The 15725-nt window shown below is 37.8% G+C and overlaps 1 protein-coding gene across 1 annotated transcript in view; it reads left to right on the top strand.

The window, feature by feature from the left end:
- Nucleotides 1-15725, top strand: part of DNAH7 (dynein axonemal heavy chain 7) — a 270230-nt gene that overhangs the window by 105448 nt on the left and 149057 nt on the right. Inside the window, exons 27-28 of the mRNA XM_055123217.1 lie at nt 7145-7357; nt 11898-11996. Coding sequence (XP_054979192.1) covers nt 7145-7357; nt 11898-11996 — 312 coding nt within the window. The remainder of the gene's footprint in view (nt 1-7144; nt 7358-11897; nt 11997-15725) is intronic.

The following is a 15725-nucleotide window of genomic DNA, read 5'->3' as shown; positions in this document are numbered from 1 at the left end:
ATGCCACTAAGAGTCGCCTGTCTTAGGAAACTCTCGAGTTCATTTGACAACGTGGTCTGGCACTAGCCTCAGGCAATCACAAGTTAATGCCTGAGTTCACAAAGCTGTTCAGAGAAATGATAAAGGAAGAGCTCAAAGAGAGAAGAGCAGCAGTGTTGGCTGAAGTGGCAGAAGCCGGGAAAAGTATTCGCAACACCCGCCTGTTCTTTGCCAACAATAAGACCAAGATGACTGCCTTCCGATATCCTAATGGATCTATCACATCTTCCAGAAGGGCAATGGAAAAGGTTATCCATGATTTCTATTTGGATCTCTTTGATAGCCACGTCCATCTGCCCACATACCAAATTCCACAGGATGGATATGTTGTTCCCAGCGTTCTCCCTTCCAAAATCCGACATGATCGAACACCTGAAGAATCTGCCACCAGTACTCGTCAATATACTGGCTCGGCTCTTCACATGCTAACTGTCTGAATACAAGTTTCTGTTACAACGGAAAACCAGCAGGACCATCCTGTTGTACAAGAAAGGAGACATCCATGACATCAGCAACTATCGCCCCATCTGCCTGTTGTTTGTCGTCTACAAGTTATTCACTTGAGTCATCCTGAATAGGATTGGGAGAACACTAGGTGAAGGACAACCATGAGAGCAAGCCGGGTTCCGAAAAGGATTCAGCACGATCAACCATATTCACACGGTTACCAAGCTCATTGAGGTTTTGCAAGAGTTCAAGATGCCTCTTGTTTAACGTTCATTGATTTAAAGAAGGCCTTTGATTCTGTCGAGACTGGAGGTCATTGAAGCCCTAGCCAAATAGGGTGTTCAAACTACATCAGGATCCTCTGTGAGTTCTATTATGGATTCACTACCAGGATCTCACCATTCTACAAGAAGTGATCATTGACGTAAAGAGAGGGGTTCAGCAGGGGGACACCATTTCACCAAAACTCTTCTGTGCCACCCTCGAGAATATCATTCGATGACTGGAATGGGAAGGAATGGGAGTGAAGATAGATGGGGCAACTACACCACCTGAGCTTCGCTGATGACATCGTTTTCATAACACCAAATATCAGCCAAGTGGCACAAATGCTGGCTGACTTCAACTGCAAGTGTGGAAAGGTCGGACTGCAGCTGAATCTCACGAAGACAATGTTCATGAGAAACAGACTACTTCCTCATGTTTCATTTGCCTCAATGGAACGAACATCTCCGAATGCAGCAGTTATGTGTACCTTGGTTGAGAACTCGACATGACAAAACGATCTGGCACCTGAACTGCACAGGAGGAAAAGAGTGGCATAGAACGCCTTCAAGAAGAAGTGGTTAACTTCATTTTTTCTAACAGCTGCATAGTATTCCATTGTATAGATGTACCAAAGTTTCTTCAACCAGTCATCTGTTCTAGGGCACTCGGGTGAATGTAGACTAGAGACTGAATACAATGGCCACTCAGCACATTTATTGCAAATCACAACACCTAATTAGAGAGAGAGAACAAAAGGGAAGACCCTGCCACAGTGGCGGGGGGTATGAGGGGGAGGGACGCTGGGTTTATTGGTTTATTGGTGGTGGAGAATGGGCACTGGTGAAGGGATGTGTTCTCAAACTTTGTATGAGGGAAACATGAGTACGAAAATGTACAAATCTGTAACTGTACCCTCACTGTGACTCACTAATAAATCAATTAAAAAAAAAAAAGAAGAAGTGGTTAAGAAGACGAAGAACTTCCGGCTCCGGGCACATCTTTTCGACTCCACTGTTCCTCCTGCACTAACATACACCTCGAAGACCTGGGCCCTATGAAAACAGGATGAGAACGCTATTAGGATATCCCAAAGAGGAATCGAAAGAGCTATGGTAGGAGTATCACGTCTCACTCAGGTGAGAGAAGGAATCCGGAGTTATGACCTCCGTCAATGGTCAAGAATCAGGGACGCTGTCTTATTTGCCAAGGCATCAAAAATCCGTTGGGTTAGACACATAATGCGATTTAGAGATGATTGTTGGACTAGAGATGGTACTGACTGGACTCCATGGGACGGCAAAAGACCGCGTGGCCACCCACTTACAAGGTGATCAGACTTCTTCGTCAAGACCCTGAATGAACGGTTTGAGGCTCTTCGTGTTCCTGGAGTGAGCAGATGCCACTTGGTTACACTAGAACTTGACAGGGACAAATGGAGACGTTACCGGCACCTGCTCGAACAAATTGATGGACAATGGGATGACAAGTAATACAATGAATCTCTTTAAAATTTCTATTAAAGAGCCATGATTTACAGAGTCAGTAATAGTTGAGTTTTAGGCATAAAAGTTTTATTTAGGAAATAGGAGGAAGGAGGGAGAGAAAACTTGTAAAGAAATAATGTAGGCAACTTCAGAATGGAGTATTTTTTTTATTGTAGAATTACCTGGCGTGGCTTTATTTTTATTTCATCATATATGTATTTATTTATTTTTTAATTTTTTATTAGTGAATCACCATGAGTTACAGTTACAAACTTGTGAACTTTCATGTTTGCATTTTGTTTATATCACTCCACCAGTGCCCAGTCCCCTCCACCAATGTTCCCAGTGTCCCTCCCACCCTCCCACCCCATACCCCCACCCCACCCCACCTCTGTGGCAGGGTATTCCCCCTTGTTTTCTCTCTCTTTCTCATTTTGGGTGTTGTGGTGAATGGAGTATTTTTTTAAAAAATTTTTTGTTACTTTGCTCTACCTTTCAAAAATTAATCTTATGCAAAGGATTGAACCCTAGGTTTCATACATGCAATATATATCCTCTACAACTGTGGTACATCCCTCATCAACTTCCCTCATGAAATTGCTTCTTTAATTTATTTTTTTTTGTTTTGAGTCCATAAAAGTGATTCTTGGGCACCGCTCCTAGCTCTGTGCTCAGGAATCATTGGGACTGTATGGTGCTGGGTCAAACCCAGGTTTCTTCCATACAAAATGTGCTCTGTTCACTGAATTATCTCTCCAGCCCTTGCACTTGTCCCATTCTTATTTTTTATTCCCCTAACCATTGATTTGTCCATTTTCATGTGTTCCAAAACCTATTGGTAATACTGCTGAAGTTTGTGAAATAGTTAGGGTGGACAAGAGGGAAATCTACAGTCTCCAGACCTTAATAGTAATCCCATATGTTCTATTAAGAAAAATCATATCATCATAGCCTAGCCATTAACTAGATGATTAATTTATTATTCTTTTATTTATTAAATACATAGTTGTTTAGATTCTAATTTTTTAAAAAGGTACTTTTTATATAGTAATTCTTGCATTCTTTTTATCCTCTGTGGTTAGAACAAATGCTTTAAGTTCTTTGTTTCAAGCTATTGACTCAAGCTATGTATTTTAAACATTTTATATTTTCCTTGCCTTAATAGTAACTGTATTGAAAAAGAACAGCGGAACTAAACCCTTAACTAGCAATTAACATACTATTTTGGAAGGTTCTTGCTTGATGTAAATCTTTTATTTGCTCTCAACTCAGAAAAAAAATCAATCACTTAAGCATGATGTGCTTATTTTCCATCTCTATGTTTTGGTAATTCAGCTAACTCCCCGAAGATATTTACAAATTGGATGTGACTCTTAGTCACTCTGATAATCATACACTAACTGAAGACAATCATTGTGTTCCCTTTTTATTGTAGAGTGTGTCATGTTTTAATGCATAAGTTACTGAAATAAGTCCTGATACATACAAATATACTAAACTTAAATTCTCTTATTTATTCTTTAAAAGTTTATTCAGTTTCCTATTTAAAGTCACATGACATGTATTTCTACCACAATAATTATACAATATCCTGGAATTTTGAACAAGAAGTTCTTTACAATTTGGGAAGTGTAGTTGTCTCTAATAATTGTCTTATTAATTATTTTATATTCTTTACTATGCACTGGGAAAGACTGGTATGTTGATACTGACTCAAAAAATAAAGACTATCTCAGAATACTTCATCTAAGTAACATTGCTTTGTTGCTAGGCCTTACCTTATTAGCCCTAAGTCATATAATTAGATACATGGCTTCTCTGGAAGTTGTTTCACACTTTCTCTCTCTCTTTTAAAAAATTTTTTTTATTTGAATAACTGTGAGATAACATAACAAAACTTTTATGTTTAGTCTCAGTAATACCATGATCAAACACCCGTCCCTCCACCAGTGCACATTTTCTACCACCAATGTCCCCGGTACCCCCTCTTCACCATTCCTACCTCTCCCTGCCCTGTGGCAGACAATTTCATGCATACTCTCTCTCTGCTTTCGGGCATTGTGGTTTCCAATATAGATACTGATAAGCTATCACGTTTGGTCCTTTATCTACTTTCAGCACACATCTCCCGTCCTGAATGATTCCTCCAATTATCATTGACTTAGTGATCCCTTCTCTTTTCCAGCTGCCTTCTCCCCCTGATCCTGAGGCATGCTTCCAATTATGGAACAATATTCCTGGCCCTTGCGTCTACTCCCCTTGGATGTCAGTCTCATGTTATTTTATATTCCACAAATGAGTGTAGTCCTTCTATGTCTGTCCCTCTCTTTCTGACTCATTTCACTTAGCATGATATTCTCTATGGCCATCCACTTATAAGCAAATTTCATGACTTCATCTTTCCTAATAGCTGCATAGTATTCCATTGTGTAGATGTACCAAAGTTTCTTTAACCAGTCCTCTGTTCTCGGGTACTCTGGTTGTTTCCAGATTCTGGCTATTGTGAACACACAGTTGCACGTGTCATTTCTACTGTACTTTTTTGCACCCTTGGGATATATTCTCAAGTGCCCATTCTCCACCACCAATGTTCCCAGTATCCTTCCCATCATCCCATCCCATCATCCCCTCCCCCCTTCTGTGACAGGCACAATACCTTTTACTTTCTCTTTCAGGGTGTTGTGGTTTGCAATGCAAGTATTAAGTGGCTATCATATTTGGTCTATAGTCTACTTCAGTAATATCTGCCATTGTGAGTGGACTCTCCAAGCACCCTTTACTTGGTGGTCCCTTCTCTATCTGAGCTGCCTTTTCCCCTAGCATGGGAGGCCAGCTTCCAAGCCCTGGAGCAGTCCTACTGGTCCTTATCTCTACTATCCTTGGTTGTTAGTCTCCCATTCTGTTACTTTATATTCCACAAATTTATATTCCACAAATGAGTGCAGTCCTGTCCCTCTCTTTCTGACTCATTTCACTTAATATGATACTCTCCATGTTGATCCACTTAAATGATCCATTAAATTTCATGATTTCATCTTTTCAAATAGCTGCATAATATTCCATTGTGTAGATGTACCAAAATTTATTTAACCAGTCTTCTATTCTCAGGCACTCAGGTTTTTTCCACATTATGGCTATTGTAAACAGTGCTGCAATGAACATACAAGTACAGATGTCATTTCTACTAGATTTTATTGCATCACTGGGATATATTGCCAGAACTGGTATTTCTGAGTGGAATGGGAGCTCAACTTCTAATTTTTTGAGAAATGTCCATACCGTTTTCCAAAAGAGCTGAGCCAGTCAATATTCCCACCAGCAGTGCAGGAGAGTACCTTTCTCCCCACACCAACACCAGTTGCTTTTTTTCTTTTGGATTTGGGCCAGTCTCTGTGGTGTGAGATGATATCTCGTTGTTTTGATTTGCATCTCCCCGATAACTAGTAATGAATAACTTTTTTTAATGTGCCTGTTGGCCATTTGGATTTCTTCTTTGGGAAAGTGTCTGTTCATTTCATCACCCCATTTTCTGATGGGATTGGCTGTTTTCTTCTTGTAAGTTCCAACCAGTGCTATGTATATCTTTGATATCAACCCCATATCAGATGGGTAATGGGAGAATATCCTTTCCCATTCTGTAGGCTGTCTTTGTATTCTGGTCACTGTTTCTTTTGAGGTGCAGAAGCTTCTTAGTTTAAGGTAGTCTCATTTGTTTATTTCTGTTTCACTTGTTTGGTCAGTGGCAATGACAGAATAATTTGAGAAATCTCTATACTGTTTGACACAAGACTTAACTTTCCTTTGGAAATAGACAATATTTCCACTAGCAGTGGACAAGAGTTCTTTTTCCACCACATCCCTGGCAACACCAACTATGATAATGTACCGTTCCCCCAGGTGTGAGATGACAGTTCATTGTCACCTTGATTTGGATTTCCCTAATAAGTGATGATGAGCAATGTTGCTTATTTTTTTTGGTACCTATTGGCTATCTGCATGTCTTATTTAGAGAAGTTCCCATTCATCTTCTCACCCCATTAAAAAATAACTTTATTAATTTATTAGCTTAGTTACAGACATTTGATATTCAACACCAATACCACCACCATTGCACCTTCCCACCACCATTATTTCCAATTTTCCAAACCACCCTTGAAACTGCTCTTGTAGCAGGCCCTCACTAATTTATTTTACTTGTTTTTTATATATAATTTGCTAAAAACATGATCAAAAATGTTTCCTTATAAGAAAATTAGGGAAGATTGTTGTATCTTACCATAGAGGCCTTAAGCCCTTGTATAAGAGATTTATAAGATGTTATAGGTTAAGCCTTCTGTGCTACATTTTGTTAATTGAGATTGGTTGCCTTCTACATTGCATTCTATTCAATCTGGTGTGCTGCTCCTGGTATATCAGTGTTACAGAATTTGAGATGTCACACAGCCCAAGTCGCCATCATGCATTCTCCAAAATTTCTAACGGTATGATACAGCTGGTGTTCAATTCTTAACTGACTGGTGGCTTTGGGGCATATGCATGCTGGCTGGGCTTCTAGAAGTCCAGGGAGATGGGGGGAGGGTAGCCTATGAAAGCTGAAGATTTCAGTCACAAAACCTGTATACCTGTGTTTTTCAATAAATTAATTTCTGGGTGAGGCTTGTCCAAGCAGTGGAGTCTGACTGCAGGCATGGCAGCGATTATCATCGCTCCCCATTTTTTAAATACAGTTTTTGGATTTTGTTGTTGCTGATCTTTGTGTGTACTTTATCTGACATGTTGAGTGCAAATATTTTCTTCCGTTTAGTTAAGTATCTTTTCATTTTAGCCAATGTTTCCTTTGCCACGAAGAAACTCTTTAATTTGATGTAGTTCCGTTGGTATATTTTTAAAATTCTTTTTTCTCATAGGCTCTCTTTAGGACAGTTGCGATGATGGTGCCCGACTATGCTATGATTGCCGAAATTGTCCTGTATTCCTGTGGGTTTGTCACTGCTCGGCCTCTGTCAGTGAAAATTGTGGCCACGTATCGCTTGTGTTCAGAGCAGTTATCATCACAGCATCACTATGACTATGGCATGAGAGCCGTGAAGTCAGTGCTCACTGCTGCTGGAAACCTAAAGGTAGGAAACTAAAGTGCTTCCCACTCAAAAATTACACATTTATAGATCTCATGACCTGTATGTCTCTACAGAGTTACAATAAGTGGTTGGTCTAGTTCACTGAAAATATTTATTATACTAAAAAATAATTGACCAGGGTCTGGGAAACTAGCACAAGGAGCTGGAGCATGCACACGACTGGGCAACACTTGCTTCCAAGCTCTACTGGCATAGTGCTGGGGCCTCATATAATTGGGTCATGGTTTTCAACCCTCCTGGGAAGGAGTAGTGCCAGGGTTACCTCCTCACAGGCAGAAAAAGGTATGTACCATAAAAAAAAACAGTAAAGTTTCTTGCTAAAGAAAAAAATTCTGAATACTTCAAGTTTAGATAAATATATATAGTTTTAAGGAAAATAGTGTCTTTCTAATAATTATATATGCAAAAGTCCCCAGATATTGTCACATAATTATACAGTTGCAGCCAATAATGGAATAGCAGTATTTGCATTACAATTTCTATTTTAAAGGGTATAAATACTCACTGTATCACTGTCATCCCATAGCTCATTGAGTTGTTCAAGCAGGCACCAGTAACGTCTCCATTGTGAGATTTGTTACTGTTTTTGGCATATCGAATATGCCACGGGTAGCTTGCCAGGCTCTGCCTTGCGGGTGGGATACTCTTGGTAGCTTGCCGGGATCTCCGAGAGGGACAGAGGAATCAACCCCAGTCAGCAGCATGCAAGGCAAACGCCCTACCTGCTGTGATATAGATGAAAAAACAAAGCTCATTTTAAAATATTTTAGTAACTTTTTATTTAAAATACTTTATCAGACCGTAGTTAAAATTCTATATTAGTCATTTGTAAAAGCAAGCACATAAACTTAGTTAACAGCAGAATGTTTGGGCCAGAGCAATAGTTGAGCACTTGTCCTAGTATATAGTAGAATGGTGGTAGAATATGGTCCACATAGATTCCATCTCCAGCACCCCATATGGTGCCTGAGTCCACCAGGAGTGATGCCTGAATGCAGAGTTGGAATAAGCCCTGAGTTCTGCGGGCTATGGTTACAAAACAAATACAAACAAAACAGACAGAATGCAAAATGTGACCTTTTACTTAGTAATATTCTTATGTTCGTAATTTGTTGAAGATACATATTTTAAAATATATTCTATGTGATTCAAAACAATGGCTTCCATATTTATCTTCTATCACATTTTCTAGAATTCTAATAAATGATGATAATATTCTATTTTACATCACACTGATACAACTTCAATTGATATTTTGAATAATCAAATGTAACTGGAAACAATCACTTATATTAATCTTGCATGTCATGATTATATTGTGGTCAGATTATAAGAAAGATAATGCTTCCATTGTATATCTTCACTGATATCTTGATTCTGGCATTGAGTTATTGAAGTTATGCAGCAAATGAATCATATTATTCTTTGTCAAAATAACTTGAAATTGTTCAGTGTGTTAACTGTTTAGAAATTAGTTTTTGTTTTATCAAGAAACAGTTTAACATTTGATTTAAAATAATACCTTCTCACATAACAAAATGTTCTGACACTTTATCATTGGAGTATGGCCAAATTGATCCAATGATAAGTTCATATAAGTAGGTAGCTTAGGAATTAGGAGCTGAGCTATTTGAACTTCACCTTGAGGAATTTCTGATTTTTATAAAGGTAAAAGTCAGTTAATTTGAGCATGGAATTATTAACCAGCAAGATTGGAGAGAAAGAGAGAGAGAGAAGAAGAGGGTTGTTGAAATTTAAATTTATTTGTGATATAATAGCCAGAATCTGGAAAAAACCCTAGTGCCCGAGGACAGATGACTGGCTAAAGAAACTTTGGTACATCTACACAATGGAATACTATGCAGCTGTTAGAAAAGATGAAGTCATGAAATTTGCATATAGGTGGATCAACATGGAAAGTATCATGTTAAGTGAAATGAGTCAGAAAGAGAGGGAGAGACAGAGAAAGATTGCACTGATTCGTGGAATATAAAGTAACAGAATGGGAGACCAACACCCAAGAATAGTAGAGATAAGTATCAAGAGGAGTACTCAACAGCTTGGAAGCTGACCTCACATGCTGGGTGAAGAAGCAGCTATGATAGAGAAGGGATCACTAAGCAAAGGGTGCTAGGCGGGCTCACTAGGGATGGGAGATACAGGCTGAAAACAGACTATAGACCTAATAAGGTGCCTACTTAATACCTCTGTAGCAAACTACAACACCCAAAAAAGAGTGATCGAGCGAATTGGAATGCCCTGCCACAGAGGCAGCGTGGGGTGAAGGGGACACGGTGGGGTGGTGGGAGGGATGCTGGGACCATTGGTGGTGAAAAATGGGCACTGGTGGAGGGATGGGCACTCGATCATTGTATGACTGAAATGTAAGCATGAAAACCTGTAAGTCTGTAACTTTGTCTCACGGTGATTCACTAATAAAATAAAAATTTAAAAAATTATTTTTGATAAATTTAAAATAATATAAAATTTTAATTTTATAATGGAGAAATTTTAGTTAAAATTCTGATAGAAATATTCAAGTGGTAATAAATAATTAAATTTGTTTTTGTTGAATCTCTGTGAGATAGATCTTTACAAAGCTGTTCATGATTAGATTTCAGTCACTGTATTCCAATACCATCCCTCCACATTTCCCAGCACCAGTGTCCCCAGGTTTCCTTCCATCATCCCTCCCCACCCTCTATGGAAGGGGCTTTTCTTCTCTGTCTCTGTCTGTGTCTCTGTCTCTCTCTGTCTCTGTTTGTTTTTCTCTTTCTCTTTCTCTCCATCCCCCACCCACCCCCTTTCTCTCTCTCTCTCTCCTTTTGGGCATTGTGGTTTGCAATATTGACACTGAAAGGTTATCAAGAATATCCCTTTACCTACTGGTAACACTCAGATCTTGTCTAGGTTGATCATTCCCAGATATTATTGTCATATTGATATCTTCTATCTTACCTACCAAAGTGGGTATACATAATTCTGAATTGAGATCTTTGTGAATTATAGGAAGCTTGGTGTGGACATGAACAGAAAGTTAAGAATTCCACCAGATTTTTAGGTTACTTTGGGAATACCAAAGGCATTTTGAAACAATGTTTCTGAAACATTCTCTAATTTAAAAGACTTAGTGAATTAATCTGCCCTCTAAACTTTGTAAGTGTCCTAACATTCCTCATGCTTAAATATGCAGCCAACAGACTACAACGTTTTCTTTCTGCTTTAGGTTTTATTAGATGAACTGAGTTTCTCACCCAGGGTCAGTCTGTTGGTACCTGAAACTTTGTGAAGACAATTAGACATGTTACTAGAATATGTAATTTAATTAAATGCTGAGAAAACTGCTGTTGTATAAGTATGAAAAATAGAGATTTGGATTGGTGAAAACTTGACCCATTGTTTAGGATTATGTAGCATTCCGGGGGAGTGATTCAAATGGTAGATTGTCTTGCATGAGTGAGGCCTGGATTTGGTTCTGGGCACTTGCATTGCATATCCTCTACCACCACAGAGCACCATCAGGAATCACCCCCACAACCAAAAAAGAAGAGAGAACAAGTGAGTGTGAGAGGGAGGGGGGGGGCGGAGAGATAATAGAGCCCATGCGATACTTGTATTGCCCACAGACAACCTGGCTTTAATTCCTGGAACCACATATGGTCCCCTGAGTTATAACAGGAGTGATCCCTGAGCACAGAGCAGGGAGTATCCCTGAGCACAGTCAAGAGAGAGAGAGAGAAAAGGGTGGGGGAGGGAGGGAGAAAGGGAGGTAAGAGGAGAGGAAGAGGAAGAGGGAGAGGGAGAAGGAGAGAGAGAAGGAGGAGAGAAAGGAGAATAAAAAAATACATTGATTTATTTGTGCATAAGAAAAGTTTTTAAGACTGAGAAACAACTTAAAAATTATATTGATAGTGCATTTACATTGCCTTATAAATATCTTTGAAGAACAAGAGCCCCTTCAAAAAATCAAACTAGGACATAACAAAACAGCAGAAAATGAATGATGTATTATTGATGTGTGTGGGGATTTTTTTTGGCTTTTTGTAAGACTGTAGATCTTTACAGTTAGGGAACAAGAGGGCCTTAGCATAAAAATTTGATACATGTAAGATAATATTTATGTTTTTATTTAAAATTCATATTTTAAAATATTGCCTACTCCTAGTAATCCTTTCCACATAAACAATCCACTTCTGTTCTCAATTGACTACATAGAACAAGCTTGCCTGTAACTGTATGCAGGCAATGCAGCTATCCAAACTGTATTATTTCATGGTCACATTTTCATACATATTATCTCAAAAAAGATAGTTCAACCTTTTTTTTATTATAAGGCACTAAAAAATATGACAAATATAAAGACCAGTTTGCAAAATTAATAGTCCTAATGGAAAGAAACAAAGAAAAATACCATTTTGCATAGGTTTAATTCATGTATAAGGTCTGGTACTTCTCTGTGTCTGAACATCTAACAGGCCCAGTTAGAAATTGCAGATATTTTCACGAGTATATTTTCTTTCAGCTGAAATACCCAGATGAAAATGAAGAAATTTTGCTGCTTAGGTCTATTATTGATGTAAATCTGCCGAAATTTTTGTCACATGATTTACCACTCTTTGAGGTAAGAACATTAATTATTCAAATATGTCAAAACCCTTTCAATAATGCATTTTAAGAATATCTAAGTTTTCAATTCTCTACAAAAAAATTGAACATAGAAAATAGTGATATAGCATAGAGAAAGAGATTATTCCTTGTTTTGTTTGAAATATGTTTGACTAGCTTTGTTGGTTTGGATTATTTTCAACAATTTGAGTTTTTTTCCATATATTTAACTTAAAAAAATTGTGTTCTAGTTGTTGTTGTGTTCTAGTTGTTGTGACAATAGCACAGTGAGTAGGGCATTTACCTTGCACGTGGCTGACCTGGGTTCGATTCCCAGCATCTCATATGGTGCCCTGAGCACCGCCAGGAGGAATTCCTGAGTGCAGAGCCAGGAGTAACCCCTGAGCATTGCTGGGTGTGACTCAAAAGGCTAAAAAATGCAAATGAAAACAAAAACTCAGTCAACACCATGGCCCCTCTCAGAGTGTCTTTTACCATCACCAAAGTTCAGAGCCTCTTTTCCCAACCCCTCCCTCCAAGTCAACTCTCCACTTCCCCTATGTTTCGCTACCACTACATCAAACTCCATTCCATAGGCTGGTTCTTAGATTCTGCTGCTTTGGCCATTTATTGTTCCTAATTTGGGATTTTAAATAGTACTCTTTGTTTACTGCAAAATATAATAAACATACAAAAGTTCCAAAATATGTTTGCTTATAAATTCTACTAGAATGTATATTCTTAAAAAAACACAATTTTTTTAAACTAACTGTGAATTATTAAGTTACAGAATTAATCATGATTGAGTTTCAGGCATCCAACGTTCCAGCACCAGTCCCTTTACCAGTATCCATTTCCCTTCACCAGCGTCCAGTTTCCCTCCTGCCCCATAGTCTACCTCTATGAGTGGCACCTTTTCCTTTTCCCTCCCGCCTTCCTTTTGGGCACTATCATTTACAATACTGTTATGGGTAGGATATGGTACATGTTGTTTACTTCCTTTCAACACCTAGTCCTGGTCAGAAGTGACCACTTTCCTCTTTCACTGTCATAATGGTCCCTTCCCTGACCTATCCCACCTCCCTCCTACCCCGTGGTAAGCTTTTTAGTAAGCACCAGTTCTCTTGCTCTTCCTTTGTATTGCCTTCGGGCTTCAGTTACTCCCTTATTATGTTTCTTCATATCCTGTGCATGAGTTAGATCATTGTGTGTCTGTGCATTTCCCTTTGACTCATTTCACTCAGCATGATACATTTCACTCTCCAGATCCATCCATGTATCAGCAAAGTGAATGACTTAATCTTTTCTCACAGACCGGTAGTATTCCGTATGCATATGTAGCATCTCTTCTTTATCTAGTTATTTGTTCTTGGGTAGAATGTATATTCTGAGAAGAGAAAGCATCATTTAAAGTACTACTGAGTTCCTTCCCAGAAATACTATGTTAGTAATGTCTGTGATATTAGTTATTAAAGAAATAAATAAGGGTTTTGAAGTGCCTGGATTTCATGAAATTGGATTTTTAGGATAATATAAAGAACTAAATAATCTTATTTTTTAAAAATTAGGTTGTGAGCAAAAAGTACTAGAATAATAACATTAAAATTTCTGAATTGTCATTTGATATTAGTTTTTCTCCCTCATCATCAGAGGAGCTATGGGTTCCTGACAAATACTCGATGTTGTGCTAATTTGTGCTGCCTCAAGAACAGGCAACTGGCTTCCAATATGTAAGACCAAAGTTGTCAGGGATAAGCTGGGGAAGGAGAGAAATGACTGTGCCAAGTTGGTGTGATCCAGTGTCATTAGCTGTCCTGAGCAACCACGTTTCATTATTCTGAAAGGAATTTTACTTCCTTATTACTTAGGACTGAAATCAAATGACTTATAAAGTAAATCTATAAGGAATGAATTCAATTTTTCTCCAAAGATTTTCTTTCAGTTTCTTTTGTACAAGTACACTATATAGTTTTTCCAGTAATCAAGATGATTTCATTTTCATAAAGTGGAAATATTCCTCACTATATGTAGTTATTCTTTTCATACAATTGTATATATATATTCTTGAGAATATTTCACAAATTGAGCATAATTGGCATTTTCATTAGGACATTTTCTTTTTATGAGAGACTTTCCCAAGCATTATCGATTGGTATCCTTAAGTTACCCAACCCTCACTCACAGTGTTTATAGACTCTCCCATTGTGAAAATCAGGACAACCCCACATATTTACAATTCTAGCTGGTGGGATAATGAGAAAAAGTGACTTTGGTTTACAGCCACTGGAATACCAACTATGTTCCAAAGTTTTATGTTAATTTAATGGTTAACTATAAACAAGCTAAGCAATCTGAGAAAATATTTTGATTATTTAGAAAACACTTTGTGTTTAATTGGATTAGAATCTATTCTAAGAGCTTTACAAATAACAATCGACTTAATACTCATAAAGACTTATGAGGCAGATGAAATAATAAGCTCTATTTGAATATGATAAAAATGAAATAGAGAGGACAAATAACTTGAATTTATTAAATTCATTAAATGAATATAATATATTTATATATAAATTTTAATATATAATTAAATCACTGTAGCACTGTTGTCCCGGTGTTCATTGATTTGCTCGAGCAGGCACCAGTAACGTCTCCATTGTGAGACATGTTACTGTTTTTGGCATACCAAATATGCCACGGGTAGCTTACCAAGCTATAAATGTAAAAACTAAATATATAAATGAATATATAAATGAAGGAGTGGGAATTTTAACAACTCTGTAGTTAATTACTCTGCATTGTTGCCTTTTTCTTTCCTTTGTCCCAAGGAAGCTTAATTGCTTGGATGAACTGGGATCAGCACTTAAAGAATTAAATATAGGGACGATTAAATTGTTGATTCACAACTTCTAAAGTATAGCTCAAATATATACTTCACATTAAATACAAATTTTTACTCTTACCTTTTGAGTAAAAATATATATTTCATATAAGCTGTCATAATATATATTGTATAGTATAATAATATGCTATGACAAAATAGTCGTAGTAGTTTATAAAGGATTATTTTGCATATATTGCAATTACTGGGCTGGAGCGATAGCATAGCGGTTGGGCGTTTGCCTTTCACGAGGCCGACCCGAGTTTGATTCCTGCGCCCCCCTCAGAGAGCCCAGCAAGCTACGGAGAGTATCGAGCCCACGCGACAGAACCTGGCAAGCTACCCATGCGTATTGGATATGCCAAAAACAGTAACAGTAAGTCTCTCAATAAGAGACTTTACTGGTGCCAGCTCGAACAAATCGATGAGCAATGGGATGACAGTGATATTGCAATTAATTTATTTATAAGCATTCATAAAATTACATTAATTATGTAATTTTATTATTTACAAGCATAAATGTTATTACTATCAGTTTTCCAGTATTGCTATAACAATTCATGGCAAATTGGGTACCTTCAGAAAAGAGAAATTTTGTTCTCTCATAGTTCTGTAAGCTAGAAGTCTAAAATTAAGGGCTGATTCCCTCTGCTGTTTCTGAGACTCCTTCATCGATACTTGCTTTTGTTGGCTCTTCATATTTGTTTCTTGGCTGGTTTGGCATTATTCCAAATTCTGCGTCCATATTTACATGTTCTCCTTTTCTGTCTCTCTGTCTCAGTCACCTCCCTTTTGGTATAAAGATGGCATTCATTTGGTTAATGGCCAATATACCAGTATCCTAGTTTCCTAAGAAAATTATCCTAT

This window comes from Sorex araneus, chromosome X, assembly GCF_027595985.1.
Source record: "Sorex araneus isolate mSorAra2 chromosome X, mSorAra2.pri, whole genome shotgun sequence".
NCBI classification, from domain to species: Eukaryota; Metazoa; Chordata; class Mammalia; order Eulipotyphla; family Soricidae; genus Sorex; species Sorex araneus.
This window is presented reverse-complemented; position numbering and strand designations above follow the sequence as displayed.